The sequence below is a fragment of the Amblyraja radiata genome, chromosome 12 (assembly GCF_010909765.2).
Source record: "Amblyraja radiata isolate CabotCenter1 chromosome 12, sAmbRad1.1.pri, whole genome shotgun sequence".
In the NCBI taxonomy this organism is placed as follows: domain Eukaryota; kingdom Metazoa; phylum Chordata; class Chondrichthyes; order Rajiformes; family Rajidae; genus Amblyraja; species Amblyraja radiata.
Genome location: NC_045967.1, coordinates 56,528,252 through 56,555,409, shown reverse-complemented (window position 1 = coordinate 56,555,409; position 27,158 = coordinate 56,528,252). Strand labels below are relative to the sequence as shown.

At 38.4% G+C, this 27,158-nt stretch overlaps 1 protein-coding gene across 1 annotated transcript in view; it reads left to right on the top strand.

Moving 5' to 3' along the window:
• LOC116979245 (sodium- and chloride-dependent neutral and basic amino acid transporter B(0+)-like) overlaps positions 1-27,158 on the top strand; it is a 46,603-nt gene that overhangs the window by 6,799 nt on the left and 12,646 nt on the right. Inside the window, exons 3-13 of the mRNA XM_033030845.1 lie at positions 3,137-3,268; positions 6,741-6,908; positions 8,886-9,024; positions 13,490-13,622; positions 16,442-16,582; positions 17,557-17,785; positions 18,881-19,006; positions 19,564-19,682; positions 22,144-22,243; positions 24,534-24,643; positions 24,738-24,908. Coding sequence (XP_032886736.1) covers positions 3,137-3,268; positions 6,741-6,908; positions 8,886-9,024; positions 13,490-13,622; positions 16,442-16,582; positions 17,557-17,785; positions 18,881-19,006; positions 19,564-19,682; positions 22,144-22,243; positions 24,534-24,643; positions 24,738-24,908 — 1,568 coding nt within the window. The remainder of the gene's footprint in view (positions 1-3,136; positions 3,269-6,740; positions 6,909-8,885; positions 9,025-13,489; positions 13,623-16,441; positions 16,583-17,556; positions 17,786-18,880; positions 19,007-19,563; positions 19,683-22,143; positions 22,244-24,533; positions 24,644-24,737; positions 24,909-27,158) is intronic.

The window sequence follows — 27,158 nt, the reverse complement described above, 5'->3', positions numbered from 1 at the left end:
ATCGTGAAAGACGTTACACATCCTTGTCACCACCTTTTCACACTGCTGCCCTCAGGAAAAAGATACAGGTCGCTAAAGTCACGCACTGCCAGACTCAAGAACAGCTTTTACCCATCAGCAATCTTGGAACTGAACTCTGTCTCGGGAGCGGGTTATGGGGAAGGAGGGGGGATGGGAGACAGTGTTAATTTATGTAAATGTGAATCCATGGGTGGGTTTGGGGAGGGAGGGAGTGTAAAAAGTATATGTGAATGTTTGAAGTTCTTTTAAATGGAGAGACACAGTAATCTCGTTGTATGTGACACATGCAATGACAATAAAGCATTCTGATTCTGAAAACCATTCACGTAAGCCTCCTTTCGACACAAAACACATTCCTTAAGTTACTAGGAAACCATTCAGAAGTATAAACCACTACATTTGATGTGTGCCATGTTCAATTTCACAGCAGGTTTTACAACAAAAACTTACAGAATGCAGAACTAGATCTACTTCTATCACAGAGGGGGATATTTTTTCAGGCAAGTCCCGAGAAAGCAAACGTGGCTGTGGTACCGGGTTTGGGTTTGGATGTGGTCGTAGAGTTGGAGGGAAGGGGCTATCACAGAGGGGGGTCAGTCTGAAGAAGGGTTTCGGCCCGAAACGCTGCCGATTTCCTTCGCTCCATAGATGCTGCCTCACCCGCTGAGTTTCCCCAGCACATTTGTCTATCTTAGATCTATTTGCTTCTTATAGTAAATAAATATCTATATCAGGTACCTTATAACCATCTCTATTCTGTCACTCAAACTGACAGAATAAACAAATCTGCCTCAAAAACAAATTATTAGAGAGTCATAGAGTGATACAGTGTGGAAACAAGCCCTTCAGCCCAACTTGTTCACGCCGGACAACATGTCCCAGCTTCACTAGTCCTACCTGCCCGCGCTTGGTCCATATCCCTCCAAACTTGTCCTATCCATGTACCTGTGTAACTGTTTCTTAAACTTTGGGATAGTCCCAGCCTCAACTACATCCTCTGGCAGCTTGTTCCATACACCCACCACCCTTTATGTGAAAAAGTTACCCCTCAGATTCCTATTAAATCTTTTCCCCTTCACCTTGAACCTATGTCCTCTGGTCCTCGATTCACCTACTCCTGGCTAGAATCTCTGTGCATCTACCCTATCTATTCCTCTCATGAACCTCAAGTTATTTCTGCTGAAATAAGTAGTCAACTTAATTAAATGCAAGCTTTTAAAATATTACTTCCAAGCCAAAGACATGTTTAAAATCACATTTGAATTGGTAACTGGATGAATCCTGGTGGTCTTTTTTCCAACATAACTCTGTTCAATAATCTTGTGTCTTCAATTCCCCTACTAAGGGCAAGAGATTCTGTGCATCTACCCGATCTATTCGTCTCATGATTTTATATACCTCTATAAGATCACCCTTCATCCTCCTGTGCTCCAAGGAATAGAGACCCAGCCTACTCAACCTCTCCCTTTATCTCAGACCCTCTAGTCCTGGCAACATCTTCGTAAATCTTCTCTGAACCATTTCAAGCTTGACAATATATTTCCTATTACATGGTGCCCAGAACTGAACACAATACTCATGCGGTCTCACCAACGTCTTATATAACTGCAATATGGCCTCCCAACTTTTATACTCAATACTCTGACTGATGAAGGCCAATGTGCCAAAAGCATTTTTGACCACCTTAACTACCTGTGACTCGACCTTCAAGGAATCATGCACCTGCATTCCTAGATCCCTCTGCTCTACAACACTCCCCAGATGCCTACCCTTCACTGTGTAGGCCCTGCCCTTGTTAGACATCCTAAAATGCAACACCTCACATTTCTCTGTAATAAATTCCATCAACCATTCCTCATCCCACTTGGCCAAATTGATCAAGATCCTGCTGCAATCTTTCACAACCATCTTCACTATCTGCAAAACCACCCAGTTTTGTATCATCAGCAAACTTGCTAATCTTGCCCTGTATGTTCTCATCCAAATCATTGATGTAGATGACAAACAGTAACGGGCCCAGCACCAGTCACAGGCCTCCAGTCATATTGGAGGAACTCAGCAGGTCAAGCAGCATACTGTATGTGGAGGCAAACAGATGGTAGAAGTCTGAAGAAGGGTCTCAACCCGAAACGTCACCCATTCCTTCTCTCCAAAGACGCTGCCTGTCCCGCTGAGTTACTCCAGCAGTTTGTGTCTACCTTTGATTTAAACCAGCATCTGCAGTTTTTTCCTACACAGATGGTTGATGTTTCAGGTTGAGACTCGGGGGGGGGGGAGGTAGAGACACAGTGGTGAAAAGTGGAACCCGATGAGGGAGAGATGGTGGGCAGATAGAACCAGATGGAGAAGGGAATAGGAAGGATTGGCCAAGAAACAGGAAACCCAGATGTGTCAGTGATGAGGAGATGGAACCAGATGGGGAGGTAAACAAATCTAGGCAAAGGACGGGGAGGGAAATGAAGAAAGAGTAATGAAAAGCCTTATTTTGAGAATAAATGCTGTGGAGACCGAGAAACTGAATGAAAGGGATGGAATTTTCCAGGAGACATGGTGGTAGGAGATGTATATGGCATATCTTTGGGAGTCAATGGCTTTATCGTAGATATAAACATTGCTGAATTATAGTTTTTCTCGTGTTTACATCTTGTTGTTCACACTGCCTGCTGATATGAATCTGGTCACGTTATCTGAAATCATTCATGTTTTAATTTCTATACCTTCAAATGAAGTGGCTTCAGCAATAATTAAATATTCTTCATCTCTTTGTAAAAAATCACCAGAAGGTTTCTATTGGGAGTATATTTTGAATTTGCAGGTCCAGCACTGACTCCATAGCAATATCTTTCTATTTAACTATGTTGATATAACACATTTACTTTGTGCCAGATGTCATCTGAGACCGTCAAGTAAATGAACCTGGTTTGTTGTGAGAATGCAATAGGACAAAAGCCCAAGTGTTCACTGGGGTTAGTTTTGTTTGTTATTCACAGGCTTAGTAAACTTGAAAGTGTCATTAAAGGTTAGTTCCAGTGTTAATAATAAGTAATCTAATATTGAATGTTCACTGAAAAACATCATGAATTCTATTATCCACAAAATCTTTTTCAACTTCTAGGAGCGTTTCTTATTCCCTATGTTATCATGCTGGCGTTCGCAGGGATGCCTCTCTTTTTCTTGGAGTGCTCATTTGGACAATTTGCCAGCCTTGGACCTGTTGCAGTGTGGAAAGCTGTGCCAATCTTACAAGGTCAATGTTCATTTAATTGAATTTAATTGATATTAAAACATTGCTTTAGGTTTTCCTTAACAGACTTTTGATTTAGGGCAGTTTTGGTTAAGTTAAGAAGCTAATCAACTGTATACTTTTAAAGAGAAAGAGATGCAGATAGTGAAGAGGCTCGTGAAATATTTACTTTTCTCATTCCAACTATAATAAAAATGTAGATGTAATTATACCTCCATTGGTTTAATCATGCATATTTCTAAAAGGAAGGTTAGTTACAGTGCATTCAGAAAGTATTCAGACCCCTTCACTTTCTCCACATTTTGTTATGTTACAGCTTTATTTCAAAATGGATTAAATTTTTTTTTTTATCATCAATCTACACACAATACCCCAGAATGAAGAAGCGAAAACAGGTGTTTAAATTTTTTACAAAGTAATTTAAAACAAAAACTGAAATGTCACATTTACATAAGTTATCAGACCCTTTGCTATGACACTCAAAATTGAACTTAGGTTCATCCTGTTTCCATTGATTATCCTTGAGATGTTTCTATAACTTGATTGGAGTCCACCAGTGGTAAATTAAATTGATTGGACATGATTTGGAAAGGCACACACCTGTCTATATAAGGTCACACCGTTGACAGTGCATGTCAGAGCAAACACCAAGCCATGAAAACAAAGGTCCGTAGACCTCCGAGACAGGATTGTGTCAAGACACAGATCTGGGGAAGGGTATAAACCAATTTCTGAAGCATTGCAGGTCCCAAAGAGCACATTAAGAACACATTCTTAAATGGAAGAACTTTGGAACCACCAGGGCTCTTCATACAACTGGCCGCCCGGCCAAACTGAGGAATTGGGGGAGAAGGGTCTTGGTCAGGGAGATGACCAAGAACCTGATGGTCACTCTGACAGAGCTCCAGAGTTCCTCTGTGGAGATGGGAGATCCTTCCAGAAGGACAACTATATCTGCAGCACTCCACCAAGCAGACCTTTATGCTAGAGTGGCCAGACGGAAGCCACTCCTCAGTTAAAGGCACATGACAGCCCGCTTGGAGTTTGCCAAAAGGCATGAGAAACAAGAATCTCTGGTCTGATGAAACCAAGATTGACCTCTTTGGCCTGAATGCCAATTGTCACGCCTGGAGGAATCCAGGCACCGCTCATCACCTGGCCAATACCATACCTACAGTGAAGCATGATGGTGGCCGCATCACGCTGCAGGGATGTTTTTCAGCGGCAGGAACTGGGAGACTAGTCAGGATCGAGGGAAAGATGAACGGAGCAAAGTGCAGAGAGATCCTTGATGAAAACTGCTCCAGAGCATTCTGGACCTCAGACTGGGATGGAGGTTCACCTTCCAACAGGACAACGACCCTAAGCACACAGCCAAGACAACACAGGAGTGGCTTTGTGACATGTCTGTGAATGTCCTTGAGTGGCCCAGCCAGAGCCCGGACTTGAACCCGGTCGAACATCTGTGGAGGGACCCGAAAATAATTGTACATCGACGCTCCCCATCCAACCTGACAGAGCTTGAGAGGATCTGCAGAGAAGAACGGGAGAAATTACCCAAATACAGGTGTGCCAAGCTTGTAGAATCATACCCAAGAAGACTTGAGACTGTAATTGCTGCCAAAGGTGCCTAACAAAGTACTGAGTAAAGGGTCTGAATACTTATATAAATATGATATTTCAGTAATTTCTTTTTAATTACTTTGCAAACATTTCTAAGCACCTGTTTTCGCTTTTTTTATTATGGGGTATTGTGTGTACGTTGATGATAAAAAAAAGAATTTAATCCATTTTAGAATAAGGCTGTAACATAACAAAATGTGGAAAACGTGAAGGGGTCTGAATACTTTCTGAATACACTGTAATTTAAATTGTGCTTGTTTCACTTACTATGGTGTGCTAAACACTTTCCATTGATATAAAGTGGAGAAGGGAATTCAATCACATTTTAATACATTTGTGTTTATTTGGAATGAGAAAGATAGAGAAAGAAAAAAAAACATTGATCAATTTTTGAGATAATATCAAAAATGGATAGAATGAAACAAAAAAAAATCTGTCAAGTGCATCCTTTTCTCCAGATCCATCCTCAGCTTCCTCAACTATATTTCCAGCAAATTATTGACCTCTCAATTTGTCTTTGAGACACCCATGGATCCTTCTTACTTTGTGAAACCCCTACCTCCAAGTCTATTGTTACCAATAACTTCAATATGTATTTGCATAATCAAAAAAGCACCAATAGTTTCCACATTACACATTGGTTGCCTCCACTCTAACACACCAATATCTCCATTTAACCCTATACTGCTTCAGATCTGTTATCCTGTAAAAACATCTTCAAATGAACGCAGGTACACAAAATTGCTGGAGGAACTCAGCGGGTGCAGCAGCATCTATGGAGCGAGGGAAATAGGCGACGTTTCGGGCCGAAACCCTTCTTCAAATGAACGCCATTGTCTATGATCTGTGGTCTTAACATAATTTCTTGCTCATCTACCCCATCCTTTTCTATTCACAGCCTGAAGTTAATTAGAATTTCAATGTTGGTGTCATATGTGATCTCCTGAACCATCATTCTCACTTCTACACCTACCATGGCTGACCACCTTTACCTTTGCTTCAGCTTTTCTAAAAGCCTTCATCTTTTTTACCTCAAAGCTCCAACGAACACCTGATCAGATGTTTACTTTCTCCTTGCCATCAACTTGACCTCATCCAAAATTGTTGAGGACATCCCAATCTTATCCCATTGACTATGATCACTAGCATTCAGCCAGACCCGTATACTCTCACCCTACCCATCAGTATTCACTGACCGTACACTGGCTATTAAATGCTACAACATATAGTTTATTAATTTCAGCTTTGATTTTAAGTTCCTCTATGTCTTTACATTTCTTAGTTCTCCACCATCTTCCAGCACATAACTTCCCATGCATTTAAATCTCCTTTACTCCATCATTCATGACAATTGTTGTATCTATGGAACTGCTTCCTCTCAAGAATTCCCACCATTTCTATCACTCTCTTCTATCTGTTTTATAATTACTTCTGCAAAGTTCCATTTTTAATTTTAAAACGTTAATGGCATTACGGAATGTATTATTTCGTTGTTAAAGTAGGAAAACAAAATTAATGACTATATCTCTTCCATTTATTTGTATGAAATTTGTAACAAGTTGGAACTTCTGAAAGATAATGAATTCACAAGTTTTATTTATATAAAAAGGAAATAAATTTCAATCACTTTCTTGGGGGCAACCCAAACCTCTTAATGGTCAATAAAGTACTCCCCCCACGACTGCCAATTGAATCTCTCACTTTATATCTGTTTCCTCAGTTCAAAAAGATACATGACAGAAGAAACAACAATGCTAATCAAAGTTGATTTGAATGCCTACTGTATAAATGAAATGTGTATTTCAAATGAATACTTAATAATTTAAGTTTTCTTTTTATCTTTCACTTAAAGGTGTGGGCATTACTATGGTACTTATATCAACATCTGTGACCATTTATTACAACTGCATCCTCGCCTACAGTCTATTCTACTTGTTTGCCTCCTTCCAATCTCCACTGCCATGGTCAGACTGCTTCAGTTGGTGGGGTGCAGATGAAGCCTGCAGTAGGACATCCAAAGGTACTGTGCTAACTTATGTTTGCTAATGCGTAGAAAAAGACAAATCATTTTGCTTTCAGTTTGTCTGAGTGAATGAGGGGAAATTGGTAATAATGCAAAATAAATAATTTGTAGCCGTTAGATGGGCACATGATAAAATAGATAGCCCAAGAAATCTCAGCAGTTTCCACCATACAAAAATATGAGAATCTGGTTGGGTTGGATAGGCCCAATGAAGTGCATGTCAGTCCACAAAGAGGTTGTCATCATCCTCATCTTTAATGGAAGGGAAAATGGGATAAAAAGGGAAATTGACAACCTAATTCTTTACCAAATCTCATCTACAAATGTCATCCAGAACTGGCCTGCCTAACATGAGAATGTCCAATGGACTTGAATTTCAGGGACTTAGCAACCACTGGTCACAGACCTCCACCACAACCCCCTGTCATTTATCAGTGAACCAGTTCTGAATCGAAATGACCAAGTCACTACTAATTTTGTGCATCTTAATCTTCTTCAACAGTCTACATGGGGACTTATCAAATGCCTTACTAAAATCCATTTAGAAAATATCCACCACTCTACCCTTATCAATCATCTTTGTCACCACCTCAAAAAGCTCAATCGAGATATTAAGACATGCCCTACTGTGTACAAAGCCATGTTAACTGTCCCTAATTGATCCATTCTCTCTGAGTAAATCCAATCCCGAATAATCTTCCCCAATATTTTCCCTCGCACTGACATGAGGCTCACGTGCCTATAACTCCCTGGATTCTTTCTACTTCCCTTCTTACATAAGTGGCACTGTAATATATCGATTGATGTGTAATACTTAGGGTGCACTGCAATGGGTGGGTGGGATTGAGGTACATGGTCTCATATAAAGACAACAGTGTAATATTTGGGCTGCATTGCATTGTCATACATTTAATGCACTATAATTACATAGATGCATTCAAATAAATGGAATACACTATATGTGTTGCAGTGTTAAACACATGTATTTAATGAGGCATACTACAGTATGTCCAGTGCTCTGTAATGTATGCGGTTCTGGTACATTGCAAAACATAGTATATTTCCATGATGAAAGTTCTGTACTGTCATATAGAAGATATTATATACACAGTAGACTAATCTATGGGGAACACTAAAATACGTGTTTTTTCTACAATACATAGCTTGGAATGATATTTGTGATGTGTTTTGTAATAAGATCTCTTATATTCTTATTAGATTACTATTCAAGATTCCATTACAGAATATCTAGAAAGTGTCTAGGAGCTGTCCAGCTATATATAATTTTAGTTTCGCCACATTTGAATGAACTCCACACAAATCTGATACTATAGGAAGAAAGTGAAGGTTCTGAATAGGGTCACCGGAATATTGGCTGAATCGGAGAATATGAGCTATTAGGAAAGGTTGGACAAACATGTATTGTTTTTTCTGAACAGAACTTGATAAAATTAAGAAGAGGCAATGATAGCATAGATAATCAGAGGCTATTTCCCAAAGTCTTTTCAAATACTAATGGACTTAACTTTAAGGTGAGAGGGGAAAAGTTTAAATGGGATTTGTCAAGCATTTTGTTTTACACAGAAAGGTAAATGCCTCGAATGCGCTGCCAAGAAAGGTGGCAGAAGCAGATATTACAATAACATTTAAGAGGCATTTAGACATAAACTTGAACAGACAGAGAATGGGGATTACAGACCATGTGCAGACAGATGGGTTTAGTTACATTGGCATCAGGGTCGGTGCAAACATAGTAGGCCGAAGGACTGTTCCTGTGCTATATAGTTCTATGTTCAAACATTTAAGGTCATTTATTTCATCTTTAATTAGAGAAATCATATTATGCAAATAATTGGTTCTGTGTTCTCAGCCAATCAGAGTGAAAATTCGTTTTCCTTAAAGCACTTTGGGACATTCTCACCTCTACATGGCACTGCATTTATATATCTTTATTTCACATTCCACATCTTCTAGATCCATTCTGCAATTTTACACTGGATAATGGAGATATTGAAATTGTTAATTCAACATGGCTACAAGCAAACAATATAACTTGCACAAATGGATCACAAATCTATGTTCCTCACCAGGGTCCAAGTGAGCAATACTGGGAGTAAGTAAATTGCCACAGAGTGCAGAATCATTAGACTGCAAAATGGTAACAGCAGCTTCCTCTGGGAAGATTGGTTGCATGAATCGCGTTTAGCGAGTAATGTTCTGATTGATGTAAGAATAATTAGCTTTCGAATAAGCAATGATGAATCCAATAATTTTTAACAGTGATTTGTTGGATAAGTAAATTGTGTCAATGGAGACACAAGAGACCCCAAATCCTGGAATAACAAAAGACTACTTGAGGAACTCCGATGCTATCAGAGGAAAAATTCCCTGACTATCTATCCTATCTATGCCCCTTCTTCGTTTTATAAAGTTCTATCAGGCCATCCCTCAGCCTTAGTCACTCCAGCGAAAACAATCCAAGTTTGACCAGCCTTTCCTTATGGGCATTTATGTCAGTAGTGTGTATGTAGTTGACTCTCCGCAGTATATCATTAGCATCTCCCCTCTTGCAATACTTTGCACTTCTTTGTTTTCATATTCGTGACTTTGTGATTTACTTCCATCAATGTGACAAAATACAATGTTTTAGTGTGAATGTAAGACAGGACATGTCAGAAGTGCATTGAAAATATTCTGTTACTTTGACCCTGTGGAAATGAATCTTGCTGGCAGGAGTCAGCTTTTCGAGCCATGCATTCCTAAGCCCTTCCCCATCCCTACTTACCTCTGCACCTCTCTGATTCTTTTACAATTTAACTGTTAATATTTCAGTGGAGTTTAGGAATTCTCCAGATTCTCTGCCAATTGTAAATATCAACAAGAATATTAAATAGCTGCACACCTACCACTGTGCTTCACCAGGAACTTCACATGGAGAGCAATAGTGAGGTCCGGTCTAGTTGGGATAACTTCTTGGATTCTGTTCTGCGTCAAACCTGGAAAGGGCTGGTAATCCCATTTAACTCTACATGGTTTTAGGTCTAGATTAATAAGAAAGGATGAAGATTCATTTTTTTGTAGCATGGTCTAATGTAATATTTTAAATATTCATGTTTCCATAAATTTTGAAATTTGTGTTTAAAATTATTTAAATTTTAAATGACGTTTCAATTTTACCGTTTCTCTGACTGCCAATGACATTTAAAAACGGTTAAAATAGTTTTTGGCATTGGAAAGCGAGGATTCATACAATATAAGATGCCCTAATCTTGTCAGTGCAGTTTTAAAGAAAATACCTTTACCGAGGCGTTGCGAGTGAGCGGAATAAGCCCTCTGCCTCCAGAACAGGGTATTCCAGCAATGCAGGAGCCATGGTGGCACGCTGGGTCAAACCAGGCCCAGCTCGAGTTTGCAGTGAATCTCCATCAATTTGGGTTTATTTCAGTATTGTATCAGTGATTAATGGACACAAATTTCCATAATTAGTCAAGTAACCATAGTCATGCAATTCTGAGGACAGTAGAAGGAAAGCTGGACTAGTATCTGTCTTATTTTACCTCAATTCACATCTACATATGGGTCCCTTCTCTTTTGATTGTCACAGAAAAATGAAAAATGAAAGAAAAAAGAATTATTTCAAATTTAATCTCAACCTTTGTAATAATTCATTTTTGGAAGTATTATTAATACTGAGGGAAAATACAGTTTTGCTCAAGTAAACAAAACAAAATGATAAATAGGGATTTGTATCTGTTTGCTGTATTGCTGTTTGCACACACCTTGCACGCCACATCTTGTGCAAAACCATGTGTGTGATTGAATCTCAGAGCACATCGTCCTATTCGTGTGCTTTTACATCCAAATGCTTCTTCTCTACTCAGCATCTTTTAAGATCGAATATAAGCATGTTACTTTACAACATGCATATAAGTAGGATCATTGTGGGGATTTTCATAAGCTGTGTCATGCATTAATCACCATAGCAAGTTGAACTTTTGGTAATGCTCATTTATTGTTTGCATTGGCAAGGAACCTCCAAGCAAACATAATGCACTGCATGTGGTAAAGGAAGCCAAATATTTGCTGATCTGAGGCTAGGTTCACAATAGGGAAATAAATGTTTTCATTTGATGATGCTGTAAGACTTGATATCCAAGTTAATGTTGTTTGCATATTCTTTCAAAGCTGGTTGGGGAAACTTCCCTTTTTAATAATGGGGAGGACGTTTACACAAGTTCCTAACAGTCAATTGTAAACTATCAAACCATATGGATTACAGTTCATTATGTGCTGCTGTTGTCGTTTAGAATGGTTCATGAGGTCACCATCACAGCACCTATCTGGAATGAGGAGAGTCAGCTTTATTACGAGTTTTTAGAAGTTCTGTCATTGAGGCAAGCAGATAACTTTAGTCCAGATGGTCAAGTCTACATTCTTAAATGTAAATCGATAGTTCCAGTATTGATAGCTCCACCCTTCTTCAGACTGAGAGTCAGGGGAAAGGGAGACAAAGGTTTCAAAGGTCTTTTATTGTCACATGTACCAATTAAGGTAGTCATAAGCAAATTACCGTACAATCATACGAAAAAAACCCAACAAGACACACAACTACATAAAAGTTAACATAAACATCCACCACAGCAGATTCCCCACATTCCTCACTGTGATGGAAGGCAAAAAAGTCCAATCTTCCTCTTTATTCCCCCACAGTCGGGGCGGTCAAACCATCCGTCGGGGCGATCGAAGCTCTCGCAGCCGACAGTCGAAGCTCCCACGTCGGGGTGATCGAAGCTCCCGTATCGGGGCAGTCGAAACTCCCGCGTCGAGGCGATAGAAACTCCCGCGTTGGGGCGATCGAAGCTCCTGCGGCTTGGAGTTCCGGAAGTCGGTCTCTGACCAGAGACCATGAGCTCTAAGATGTTAAAGTCTGCAAGCACCCACCCTGGCAAATGGATCACAGGCTCTGCGATGATAAAGTCCCGTAAGCTCCCCGCGGTGGAGCACCAAGTCGGTCTCCAGCAAAGGCCGCCAGCTCCTCGATGTTAGGCCGCAGTGCACACAGAGATACGTTACGGGAAAAAAATCACATCTCCGTCGAGATAAGAGATTAGAAAAAGTTTCCCCACCCTCTCTCAACCCCCCACATAGCTAAAGAACACTAAAAACATACATTTAATACATACTATTAAAACACACAGAAGGAAGGGACAGACTGTTGGTGAGGCAGCCATTGCTGGCGCCACCCGGACATAAGAATATGGAAGGGTTAGGTGTGAAAACACAAATCAAAGCAGGCGATGATAAGGACATGTAGAATGGCTCATTCTTAGCTGAGGGGAAGGTGACAAGGAGGCGTACAATCAGCAGGACAGTGAAACTAGTCAGAGAACTAAAGAAAGCAACAGTATGAATATTGATTTTTCTAACCATGTAACCCTTGCTTTCCCTCTCTGTCCCTCCCCCATCCTAGTTCCCCGACTAGTTTCACCGTCCTCCTGATTCAATTTTACTGATTGTATTCCTCCTTGTCACCTTCCCCTCAAGCTACAATGAACCATTACCACATTTCCTTAGCATTGTCTGCTTTTACTGTGTGTTCACACCTCACCCTTCCATATCTCTGTCTCCCTCTCCCTTGACTATCAGATGAAGAAGGGTCTTCACCCAAAATGTAACCCATTCCTTCTCTCCAGAGATGCTGCCTGAGTTCCTCCAACATTTTGTGTCTATCTGAAGTAAGGAACTTCAGATCATGTCATTGGGGCTTTTTTCATTGCCCTTGGAATATTATATTGTGAACTTCATCCTCAGTAATGGAACTATATATTTAAAAGGTAAGAAGGTAATCTAATTACCACTGTATTAACAGCTGCAGCATCAGTCAAACAATTCCTCCCTTGAATTCCTAAGTAAACTAATGATCTCCAAAACAAAGAGAATGCAGATTCTGAAAACGGAAACAAAAAAACAGAACACTGGAAGAAATCAGTGGATAAATGTTAACACATTTATCAGTGTTGAAACGTTGACACATATCTTTTGCCATCATAGATGATGCTTGACCTACTGAGTTCTTCTAGCATTCTGTTTTTTGTTGTACATAATCTCTAAGATGTTTGACGAGTTCAAAATGGGCAAGAATAGTAGTACCATTGAATCTTAAGGCGAACTGACGTAACTTCAATTCAACATAGACGACTATTGTCTTGACAATTAAGTAGTGGCCTGGAAACTTACCACTTGAAATTCCAAAGCAATAGGGAAGTACCTAAACCTTATAAGTAACAAAGGTGTTAAAGCTGTTAAAGCCAGATTTCCCCAACCCACACTACAGATTAATTGCATTTCTGTGCATTATGCACACAGATGTCCAAAACTCTTAACATGCACAATGCTGTTCATAATTCACAAACAAGTTTGCAATACAAACCTGTCACATCATTCATAAAATACATGCACTACATGACAGGGTTTCTCAGCCTTTAGCTTACTGATCCATGTATTATTGGTTAAATACGTCAACTATGTATAATTAACAGTATCTTTATCTGAGATTATTTTGTTTTCATTTTATATAGTAAAGTGGCTTTACGCCGCACAAGTTCAATGGATGAGACGGGGCAGATAGTCTGGTACTTAGCCCTCTGTCTGCTTCTGGCCTGGTTGATCGTTGGGATGGCACTATCCAAAGGAATCAAATCTTCAGGAAAGGTAAAATAATTAGTGATTAATAAAGTTCCAATTCTGGTAACAAAAAACAAATACAATTCATAAATAATTTGTAAAGTCAGTTTGTTTACCTCAAAAGCGATGTTAACAGAAATTTGGCAAGTTGAATGAATTATTCATGAACATTGCCAGCCTAAGTGAGATCTGAAGATCTATTTCCTGTGTGCAAAAACAGGAACAGTTCTCAACGGTCTGAATGCCCTGCTGATCAGATCTTGCTCTTGTACATTTCAGTACAATATATTTTGATGTTATAACTTGCATGAAAGAGTATGTATGGGGAGTCATTTATGATATTTATTAAATACTTCAATATGTATGTAGGATGTATGTTTAGCAAGTTTGTGATGACACAAAAATTGGTGATCTTGTGGATAGCGAGGAAAGTTGGGCAGAGCATTGGCAGATGGAATTTAGTCCTAACAAGTGCAATATAATGTGCTTTGTAAGAAATAAGGGTAGGATACATATAATAAATGCCAAGACACTAAGGAATGTTAATGAACAGAGGGACCTTGGAATTCAAGTCCAGTTTTCTGAAAGTCGCAACACAGGTGGATTGGTGGTGCAGAAGGCATTTGGCATATTTGCCTTCATTATTCAGAGGGCATAGAGTATAAAAGATGTTAAACCTTGACAAATTTGAAAAGCATTGATTAGACTGCTCAGAGCATTGTGTAAAGTTCTGATTGCCACACTATAGGAAGGAAGTGGTTGTGCTGGCGAGAGTCATTGGAATGTTTAAGAAGGAAGTGCAGAAGCTGGAAAATCTAAGGTACACAAAAATGCTGGGGAAACTCAGCGGGTGCAGCAGCATCTATGGAGCGAAGGAAATGGGCAACGTTTCGGGCTGAAACCCAAAAACCGTCTGAAGAAGGGTTTCGACCCGAAACATTGCCTATTTCCTTTGCTCCATAGATGCTGCTGCACCCGCTGAGTTTCTCCAGCATTTTTGTGTACCTTCATTGGAATGTTGCCTGGATTGGAAGACTTTTGATATTGGGGAAGGTTGGATAGTCTGGGTTTATTTTCCCTGGAGCAGGGAAAGCTGTTGAGTGACCTGATAGATGTATATTAAATTTTAAGGTGTACAGATACGGTATACAGACAGAATATTTTCCCATAGATAGGCCAACAATAAAAAATGAGGGTATACATTTAAGGTGAAAGGAGAGAATTTTAAAGGAGCCAGTGAAACTTTTTTAGACAGACTTTACCTAATATCCTGAGCTCACAGTCAGAGCAGGTGGTGGTTACAACCACTACATTTAACAGACATTTAAACAGGCATTTAAGCAGGCATGACAAAGCTAAAGTAGGCAAATGGGATTAGTACAGATGGCAAAACGGTAGGCATGAACAATGTTTGTGGTGGGCTAAAGGGCTCCTTCTGTGCTTTATGGCTGTGACTCCATGACACTGGATAAGGAATTCCAGGAATTAGTGGGTGAGCATATGATGAGTGTTTGACAACACTGGGACGCTACTCGCTGGAGTTTAGAAGGTTGAGGGGAGATCTCATTGAAACTTACAGAATAATGAAATGCACAGATAGAAAGGATGTTTCCACTGGTGGGAGAGTCTAGGATCAGAGGTCATAGACTCAGAATTAAACGGTACTCTTTTAGAAAGGAGGTGAGGAGGAACTTCCACAGTACTTAATCCAAAGTCAGTGGATATTTTTAAGGCAAAGATAGACAGATTCTTGATTAGAACGGGTATCAAGGGATATGGGGAGAAGGCAAGAAATGGGATTAGGAGGCAGGGATCTGCCATGATTGAATGGCGGAGTAGGCTCGATAGGTCGAATGGCCTAATTCTACTCCTATAACGTGTGAAATTGTGAACACTGACTAAATAAGCAGGTCAACTGGCACGGACAATTAATCAGCTACAGAAAGTAAGGAAGGAATAAAAAAGGCTTAAGAAAAATGAGGGGAAAACATAAATAGACAATAGACAATAGGTGCAGGAGTAGGCCATTCAGCCCTTCGTGCCAGCACCGTCATTCAATGTGATCATGGCTAATCATCCACAATCAGTACCCCGTTCCTGTCTTCTCGCCATATCCCCTGACTCCGCTGTCTTTAAGAGCTCTATCTAACTCTCTCTTGAAAGCATCCAGAGAATTGGCCTCCACTGCCTTTTGAGGCAGAGAATTCCACAGATTCACAACTCTCTGTGTGAAATAGTGAGTGATAATTAGTGATTAGGGGAAAAATTATGGTGATGAGTAGACTCGTTTTCTGCTTTTCTTATAATGGTCTTCATTCAACTAATACAAGGTTAATTCCCGGGATGGCGGGACTGTCATATGCTGACAGAATGGAGCAGCTGGGCTTGTACACTCTGGAGTTTAGAAGGATGAGAGGGTATCTCATTGAAACATGTTAGATTGTTAAGGGCTTGGACACACTAGAGGCAGGAAACATGTTCCCGATGTTGGGGGAGTCCAGAACCAGGGCCACAGTTTAAGAATAAGGAGTAAGCCATTTAGAACGGAGACGAGGAGACACTTTTTCTCACAGAGAGTGGTGAGTCTGTGGAATTCTCTGCCTCAGAGGGCGGTGGAGGCAGGTTCTCTGGATGCTTTCAAGAGAGCTAGATATGGCTCTTAAAAATAGCAGAGTCAGGGGATATGGGAGAAGGCAGGAACGGGGTACTGATTGGGGATGATCAGCCATGGCGGTGCTGGCTCGAAGGGCCGAATGGCTTACTCCTGCACCTATTGTCTATAATACAATACTGCAAATGTTGCATGAACAACGTCAAAAATCTAACAATCTACTCTCCATGGTTAGGTGGTTTATTTCACAGCAACATTTCCTTATGTGGTTCTCATTATACTCCTGGTCCGAGGTGCTACTCTGGAAGGTGCCTATAAAGGAATTGAATTCTATATTGGAAGACAGTCAGATATCAGTAGATTATCTGATGCGGAGGTAAGAGCACCAATAATCTAAAGAACTGACTTAATTCCACAGTCAAATCTATTTCAGTTTTCACTTTTATATTTTATATTCTTATTTCTGAAACATAAAATTTTGAAAATTGCTGCTTTTGGTATGTTCACATGAGAAAATTTGATCTTACTAAAGGGTCTGTCCCACTTGGCCGTCATTTGCGCATAATTTACGCGACATCATTTACGCGTCATGACGCACGACGCGCACATGATGCGTGCATGGTGCGCATTACGCGTGCATGGTGCCCGATAACTTAGGCAATGACGCGCGGCCGCGAGCAGCGTCGCAGGATTTTGTGATGTACAAAATCTTTGCGCGCCATCTGCATGACGCGCAAATGACGGCCAAGGGGGACAGGCCCTTAACAGTATTTTATTTGACACTAAGTTGCTACCACAGAATAAAGATTAAGAACTCCAATTTTAGTGTTGTTATTTGCAGATTTGATATTAGGGTTTAACATCAGATTTTAAATATATGTATAATCAGATGGAATAGGATATGATAGAATTGGAAGGGATAGGATTGAAAAGAAATGCAATGCAATAGTTACTGAATTACATTCTTCACACCTACCCTTTAGATTCGTGTAGACAGTTCAATAATAAGACTATTAGGAATTTAAGATCCACTTAATAAGTATTGTGAGATGATAATAACATTTTAAATAGGCCTTCTTTGTGCTGCTTTCAACAAAGGTAAATGTTATTAAACTTAATCATCATGTCTTATACTTAAACATAGCATTATAAAACTGGTAAGAGTCTGAAGGAAGTCAGATAAAGTAAATTGATGGCCCAGCTTTTCTACTGGTTACTCAATTGGGAAAAGGATTTTCAATTATGCAGCACACCTTGGAGCTATAATATAAACCTCCAATGATTAATGCAATTTTATTCAAAACTGATTGAGATCAACCATGTTAATTATGTCTACTTTCTATTTGTCAGGTCTGGAAAGATGCTGCAACTCAGATATTCTATTCATTGTCAGTTGCTTGGGGAGGTTTAACAGCACTGTCATCCTACAACAAATTTCACAACAACTGTTACACAGATGCCTTAATTATCTGTGTTATTAATTGTGGTACAAGTGTGTTTGCGGGATTTGCCATCTTCTCAGTCCTTGGACATATGGCTCATATACAAGACAAGCTTGTATCAGAGGTTGCAAAATCAGGTACTTTACAATAAGACCCCTTATCTTCAGTTTCCAAACCATGAGGTAGAAGTGAATTGCTCAACAAACCTAGCCTTTTCACCCTTTTGGCAAAACTCCAATAAGGAGGTTTTTTTTAAACTGAAAATGATAGGCATTCTTTCAACTGCATGTGATGTTAGATGTACAACTTTCAAACTTTGTTGAGGCTGTATAATTTAACACAATTCCATAAATAACTAAATAATACAATTTTGGAAAGATAAAATATGTCACAATTTTCAACTGAACATATCAACAGTTAATTTTACTGAGAAGATTATAGTGCTCTGACTTTACTTGTGGCACTGGTGTCTACAGTGCAGTTGTGGAAGCCACTAATTGTTAGCTTGCTCATCACAGCCAATGGCATAATTTACTTCTGTGACTAGTTAGTTTCTTTGTTGTCGTAAACAATGTTACCAATCTGAAAATAATGTTATGTGACCAGTTTAAACTTAATTCAAGCAATCAAAAAATTATTGACTAGGTGCATACAATTTATAAACTGGAATCATCTGAGCTATTAAAAGTGTCAAGCAGGATCACAGAGTTTTGAACATCACTGATGCAAATGATTTGATTTAAATCTAGATGTGATTAGGTTTAAATTGGTTTTAATTCTCAGATCTGGAAACAAATCCATTCCAAAGAGATGAAGGGAGTCGTATCCACACAGATTGCTGTATGCAAGAATGCAAGTTTGGCCAGTCTATCTCAATCCTCGTGGGCGTGGACCACAGTACAAAACCGGAAATGAATTTGGAATATTATGTGGTGACATCCTGGATAGCTGTTTTGAGCAATGAAAGATGGATTCTGCACAGTGATGGGGCAAACAAGGATTTGAACCTGCAAATAGATTTAATTAGATCTTTTGGACCTGAAATAGAGAGTGTCCATTTCCCCAGCACACAACCTATTGATGAACAGTCATATCTCAAACTATTTACACAATTATACTCCAAAACCTGATAGATCGTGATTACGTAAAGAAACTAGTCACTTCAAAGATAACAGCAGTGGTTTTATTTTAAAGAAAAAGACTTGCAACAATTTGTTTGTATCATCACTTAGGTTTCGGTTTGGCTTTCATTGCCTATCCAGAAGCTCTTGCACAGCTGCCAGTGGCACCTTTTTGGTCCATTTTATTTTTCTTCATGTTGGTCACTCTCGGACTTGACAGTCAGTTTGCAACTATCGGTAAGAATTATATTACTTCATTTCTTTTTACTATTCAGCAGGGTTTGAAGATTAATTCCTACTCTGGCTTTGAGTGTTCTGAGATGACTGATGTGGAAACAATAGACTTGCACAGAAGGGGCAAGAACAGCTGGTGGGAAGGGAGATGGGTTTTTTTTGTGAGATGGTGCACTTATTTCATTATTTACAAGGGGCTTTCATATATTCTTAGTGCACAGATTCAGTATTTAATAGAAGGCCGGAAGTTTCCTTTCAGTGTAGGAAGGAACTGCAGATGCTGGTTTAAACCAAAGATCGACACAAAATGCTGCAGTAACTCAGCGGGACAGTCAACATCTCTGGAGAGAAGGAATGGGTGACGTTTCGGGTTGAGACCCTTCTTCAGTCTGACAGTATTTAGCACTTATTTTTCTTACTATTCAAGATAGTGATTTCTTACTATTCAAGAAACTGCCCAAAGTATTAATTTCTGTGGCTATGAAAGGTTTTTTGGTTTTTCTGTGGCTATAAAAAATATTTAAGAATTACTAGCATCTTTGAAAATTTTCTTTCATTAGAAACAATTTTGACAGCGCTGCTGGACCAATACCCCAAGGTTCTACAATCAAAACGCATTTATCTGACAGCAGGCATTTGCTCAATATTTTTTTTCCTTGGCCTTACATGTGTGTCACAGGTATGCTAATTTTCTAAAAGTTACTGGCCTTGAAATTATCTTGTGCCTGCTAATGATCATTTTGGTTATGTGCCCACCACTGTAAACTTTAGAAGCATCAGATGTCTGACTGCTATTAATCAGCTTTTACAATACTTCTCTCATGTGATGCAGAGCACCCAAAGGAAATTGTTCATGTCTGGGGCTGAAACTAGATCCAGGACAGGGTCAGGAGGAAGGCGCTATAAATATTATTGCATGGGAATTAGAAATGCTTGATGCGTATTTGACATTGATGTGCACGCAAGAGTCAGGCATGTAGTACCTGGTTGAATATCTCGAGAGATGCATATTTTAATAAACAATGCTACAGAGTTGAAAATGCACTCTAGATGAAATTATATGTGGACTGAAATATTGATCACATATTGATCACATAGCAATGAAATAAACAGTACTACATGATCAAATATGTAGTCTACTATTTTCTCACATGAGATTAGTTGCACAGCCCTCAAATCAGAGGTTTAGCATTTTACATGAAAGTATTAAAGAATGACCTCCTACTTGTTTTCTAATTTATCATATTGTGAAGAGATACTGACTGATTTTTCCCACCTCCAGAATCTGATTAAACAGACAAAATATTTTGGTTATCACAGTGAATAAAATAAAGATTTTTTTTCCCCATTTTAAACAGCTAGATCTATTTGCGTATGTTCCTGTGGTTTAGGGATGTACTCACTGAAGAGCTTTACTCGTTAGGTATTCTTACACCCAGAACAGAATTTGGTGGTTTCAAAATGCAACTAAACATGTAACATTTCACTGCAGCAACCTTTAAGATGAAATACCTGACAGTTGTGAATAATAAGGCATTAATCATATGTTTTTTTTAATTTCCTGTCATCAGAGTAATAACCAAAAAATTGGGTCCTTCAGAAATGGGAGCAAACGTGGTGGCAGTGGTGGTTTATCAAAGTATATTGCCTGCTTTGTAGCTGAGAAAAGTGTTGATTTTCAGAGTTATATAGTCTTACAGCATGGAAACAAACCTTTGGCCCACGGGCCAACATGTCCCATCTACACTACTCCCACCTGCCTGCGTTTGGCTCTTATCCCTCTAAACCTGTCCTATCCATGTACTTGTCTGAATGTTTCTTCAACATTGCGATAGTGCCTGTCTCAACAACCTCCTCCAGCAACTTGATCCATACACACACCACCCTTGGTGTGAAAAAGTTACCCCTCCGGTTCCTATTAAATCTTTCCCCCCTCACCTTAAACCCATGTCCTCTGGTTCTCAATTTGAATACTCTATGCAAGAGACTCCATGCATCTATCCAATCTATCCCTCATGATTTTGTACACCTCTATAAGCTCACCCCTCATCCTCCTGCGCTCCAAGTAATAGACTTCTAATCTGCTCCACTTTTCCCTATACCTCAGACCCTCGAGCCCTTGTCACATCCTCATAAATCTTCTCTGCACCCATTCCAACTTGACATCTTTCCTATAACATGGTGCCCAAAACTGAACACAATACTCTAAATGCGGCCACACTAACATCTTATACAACTACAACATGACCTCCCAACTTCCATATTCAATACTATGACTGATGAAAGCCAATGTGCCAAATACTTTTTGACCACCCTATCTATCTGTGATGTCACTTTCAATGAACTATGTACCTGTACTCCTATATCCCTCTGCTCTACAACACTCCCCAGACCCCTACCGTTCAATGCGAAGGTCCCACCTATGTTAATGCTTCCAAAATGCAACACCTCACATTTTTCTGTATTAAATTCAATCAACCGTTCCTCAGCCCACCTGCCCAACCTATCAAGATCCTGCCGCAATTTTTGACAACCATCTTCATTATACAATACCACCCACTTTTGTGTCATCTGCAAACTTGCTAATCATGCCATGTACGTTCTTATCCACATCATTGATTTAGATGCAAACAGCAATGAGCCTAGCACCGAACCCTGAAGCACACTAGTCACAGCCTCCAGTCCGAAAAGCAACCTTCTATCATCACCCTCTGCTTCCTTCCACAAAGCCAATTTTCTATCAATTCAGCTATCTCTCCTTGCATGCCACAAGATCTAACCTTCCAGAGCAGCCTACCTTGAGTTGCAGAACCTTGTCAAATGCAGTTCTGCCCTTGATCGGCCTTTTTGGTCACATCCTCAAAAAACTCAATCAGATTCGTGAGACACGACCTCCTGCATACAAAACCACGTTGACCATCCCTAATCCATCCTTATCCGTCTAAATACATGTATATCCTGTTTCTCGGAATACTTTTTCTGCAACCCTTATTGAATAAAGGCACGACATTTGCAGTCTTCTGGCACCTCATCAGTATTTGATATGTTGATTCTTAAATCTCAATTATGTTCCAGAGATTTTTATTCAGTGCAATTCACTTTTCTTAACAGGAAATATTTAATAGTTAATTTCTATTTAGGCTGGTATTTATTGGATCAATATCATGGATCATTTCTGTGGTGGATGGGGAATTCTAATCGCAGCTGTTGTAGAACTTATTGGTATAAGCTGGATCTATGGTAAGTACAACAGAGGAAAAAGGAGAAGCAAAATCAAATGATTTTTTCAGCTTTGCTCCTAACCTATCTTGCTCTCTTATTTACATGGCCCATTTTTATCATCTCTGTTCCTTTTCTAGATCTGGCTGCCTATATCTCAAGAGACAAACTATCTACCGTTGTCAAATATAAACCCACTAACATCCGGATGCCTTAACCATATGTTCTTCCACCCGGTCTCTGCAAGGATGTCATCCATTTCTCTGTCTCTGCTGCATCTGTTCTCAAGACAAAACTTTCCATTCCAGGACTTCTGAAATGTCCTCCTTTTGCAATCTTCACAATCTCAATGTACCTTCTCAATCTGAAGTGCCAACTATCCCCTTGCCTCCACAGATGCTGCTTGACCAATTGAATTCATCCAGGAGTGTTTTCTTGCTCAACTACCATTATGACTCAGTGAATTGTCAGTTGGTTTAACTGTTGAGCCTGGAGTATAACAAAATAGCAACAGTTTCAGTTCCCCAACGCCCCCTGTCAAGATGTTTTTGTAATTAATTTGCTGTCAGGACAAAATACTCTGATGGACCTATTTCTGCTATTGGATACACAGACTCTGACCCTTTTAGCACAGATCCGATACATCGGTTGAAAAGCAAAGTAGTTCAGAAAACATTAAATGCTGGAGACACTCAGCACTTCAGACAGCATTTGTGTAGAGTACAATAGAGTTAACAATTTTGTTAACCATTTATCGATCCATAGATGCTAACCAACCTTCTGAACATTTCCAGTATTGTCTGCTTTGTTTTAAATTTCAAATCTGATATTGAAGCTTGTTGTAATGATGTCTAAGCCTTTGAATTTTGTACAAGTATCATAAGGTATTAGTTGGTCAATGGGATGAATTTACTCATCTCAAATCTTTAGTAACTGTTGATCACTCAATACTTTTGGACAGGTTGGAAAAATGGGTGGGGCTCTCAGGCACAGTCTTAAGTTGGTTCAGGTCATATTTACAAGATAGGAACTATTTTGTTTCCATTGGAGACTTTGTATCAGAACCAACCAACGTGACGTGTGGAGTACCGCAAGGTTCGATCTTAGGGCCCTCTTTATTCAACATCTACATGCTCCCACTAGGGCAAATCATGCGATATAATAATATTGACCACCACTGCTATGCCGATGACACTCAAATCTATGTAGCGCTATCACCAAATGATTATCGCCCCATAGATCTGTTGTGCCAGTGCATTGAGCAAGTCAAAGACTGGATGTGCCAAAATTTTCTCCAACTAAATAAGGACAAAACGGAGATAATTGTTTTTGGTGCTAAAAAAGAAAGGCTTAAAGTAACCCAACACCTTCACTCTCTGTCCCTGAAAACTTCAAACAAAGCCAGAAATCTTGGGGTCATTATGGATTCAGATTTAAATTTCGACAGTCACATCAAATCAGTAACAAAATCGGCCTACTATCACCTCAAAAACATAGCAAGATTAAGAGGACTCATGTCAGCTCAAGATTTAGAAAAACTTATACATGCCTTTATTAATAGTAGGCTAGATTATTGCAACGGTCTCCTTGCAGGTCTTCCAAAAAAAACTGTCAGGCAGCTACAGCTTGTTCAGAACGCTGTTGCTAGAGTTCTAACAAAGACCAAAAAATTTGAGCATATTACACCAATTCTTAAATCCTTACATTGGCTCCCTGTATGTCAGAGAATTGATTTTAAAATCCTGCTGCTCACCTATAAATCACTACATGGTTTAGGGCCAAAGTATATCACTGACATGCTTCCACTATATAAGCCTTCTAGACCGCTAAGATCTTCTGAAACCAATCTGCTAGTGATTCCCAGAGTACATACAAAACATGGGAAAGCAGGATTTAGTTACTATGCAACAAATAGCTGGAATAAACTTCCTGAAGATTTAAGACTTGCCTCAACTTTGACCACTTTTAAAACAAGACTGAAAACTTTTATGTTTACCTTAGCTTTCAGCTAAATCTTAACTACATTGCACTTTTAACTTTTGCACTTTTTATAATGCATTTTTAATTTTGTTTTTCTTTTCTTTTAGTTCTTCTATTTTATTTCATTTTATTATTTCATTTATTGTATGACATGTTTTTATGTGAAGCACTTTGAGTCTGCCTCGTGTATGAAATGTGCTATATAAATAAAGTTGCCTTGCCTTGCCTTGCCTTGCCTTCTCTAATTTAATCTGCTCAATAGTGACACACAGATTGCCTTATAAAATGGATGACCTAGGTGATTGTAATTACCTACTTTTATTCTTCACAGGGGTAAACAGATTTATCAAGGACATTGAGATGATGATCGGAGAAAAAAGTTGGATATTCTGGCTGTGGTGGAGACTGTGTTGGTTTTTTATCTCCCCATGTCTGCTGACAGTAGGAAAACGTTAATTTTTTAGAAATTTAACTTGTTTATAATCAAACAGCAGATTGTAGTTCTAATTTTGTTTCATCCTATAATTTTATACAGGCAATTTTAATTTGGTCCTTAGCAACATTTGTTCCACCAACATATGGATCTATTCCATATCCTACTTGGGGAATAGCACTTGGCTGGTGTATGATTATCTTCTGCGTTATATGGATCCCCATTATAGCTGTTGTGAAAATTGTTCAAGCCGAGGGCTCTAGTTTATTTCAGGTAAGATATTACTTTATATCCTTGAAAGACTGCTTGAAATGTAAACATTTTGAGCTGCATATTTCAAAACAACATAATGGAAGTTAAGATATATCTATCTTTCTTCTATCTTCTATATCATCTATCTATCTATCTATCTATCTATCTATCTATCTATCTATCTATCTATCTATCTATCTATCTATCTATCTATCTATCTATCTATCTATCTATCTATCTATCTATCTATCTATCTATCTATCTATCTATCTATCTATCTATCTATCTATCTATCTATCTATCTATCTATCTATCTATCTATCTATCTATCTATCTATCTATCTATCTATCTATCTATCTATCTATCTATCTATCTATCTATCTATCTATCTATCTATCTATCTATCTATCTATCTATCTATCTATCTATCTATCTATCTATCTATCTATCTATCTATCTATCTATCTATCTATCTATCTATCTATCTATCTATCTATCTATCTATCTATCTATCTATCTATCTATCTATCTATCTATCTATCTATCTATCTATCTATCTATCTATCTATCTATCTATCTATCTATCTATCTATCTATCTATCTATCTATCTATCTATCTATCTATCTATCTATCTATCTATCTATCTATCTATCTATCTATCTATCTATCTATCTATCTATCTATCTATCTATCTATCTATCTATCTATCTATCTATCTATCTATCTATCTATCTATCTATCTATCTATCTATCTATCTATCTATCTATCTATCTATCTATCTATCTATCTATCTATCTATCTATCTATCTATCTATCTATCTATCTATCTATCTATCTATCTATCTATCTATCTATCTATCTATCTATCTATCTATCTATCTATCTATCTATCTATCTATCTATCTATCTATCTATCTATCTATCTATCTATCTATCTATCTATCTATCTATCTATCTATCTATCTATCTATCTATCTATCTATCTATCTATCTATCTATCTATCTATCTATCTATCTATCTATCTATCTATCTATCTATCTATCTATCTATCTATCTATCTATCTATCTATCTATCTATCTATCTATCTATCTATCTATCTATCTATCTATCTATCTATCTATCTATCTATCTATCTATCTATCTATCTATCTATCTATCTATCTATCTATCTATCTATCTATCTATCTATCTATCTATCTATCTATCTATCTATCTATCTATCTATCTATCTATCTATCTATCTATCTATCTATCTATCTATCTATCTATCTATCTATCTATCTATCTATCTATCTATCTATCTATCTATCTATCTATCTATCTATCTATCTATCTATCTATCTATCTATCTATCTATCTATCTATCTATCTATCTATCTATCTATCTATCTATCTATCTATCTATCTATCTATCTATCTATCTATCTATCTATCTATCTATCTATCTATCTATCTATCTATCTATCTATCTATCTATCTATCTATCTATCTATCTATCTATCTATCTATCTATCTATCTATCTATCTATCTATCTATCTATCTATCTATCTATCTATCTATCTATCTATCTATCTATCTATCTATCTATCTATCTATCTATCTATCTATCTATCTATCTATCTATCTATCTATCTATCTATCTATCTATCTATCTATCTATCTATCTATCTATCTATCTATCTATCTATCTATCTATCTATCTATCTATCTATCTATCTATCTATCTATCTATCTATCTATCTATCTATCTATCTATCTATCTATCTATCTATCTATCTATCTATCTATCTATCTATCTATCTATCTATCTATCTATCTATCTATCTATCTATCTATCTATCTATCTATCTATCTATCTATCTATCTATCTATCTATCTATCTATCTATCTATCTATCTATCTATCTATCTATCTATCTATCTATCTATCTATCTATCTATCTATCTATCTATCTATCTATCTATCTATCTATCTATCTATCTATCTATCTATCTATCTATCTATCTATTAAAACTGTGTGCCTGCAGTCCGGCTGCCTTTCTGCCTTTTGATTCGTTTCCATCGTGTGATGTCACAATGCCCAATGCTCACAGATGTCCAATCGGGATGGATCCATTTACATATGCCTTTGCACAAGCCCCAGCCCCTGGTGACCGTGTCATCGTGTGATGTCACAATGCCCAATGCCCAAAGACATTTTTGCCATAGAGGGAGCACAGAGAAGGTTCACCAGACTGGTTCCTGGGATGTCAGGACTTTCATATG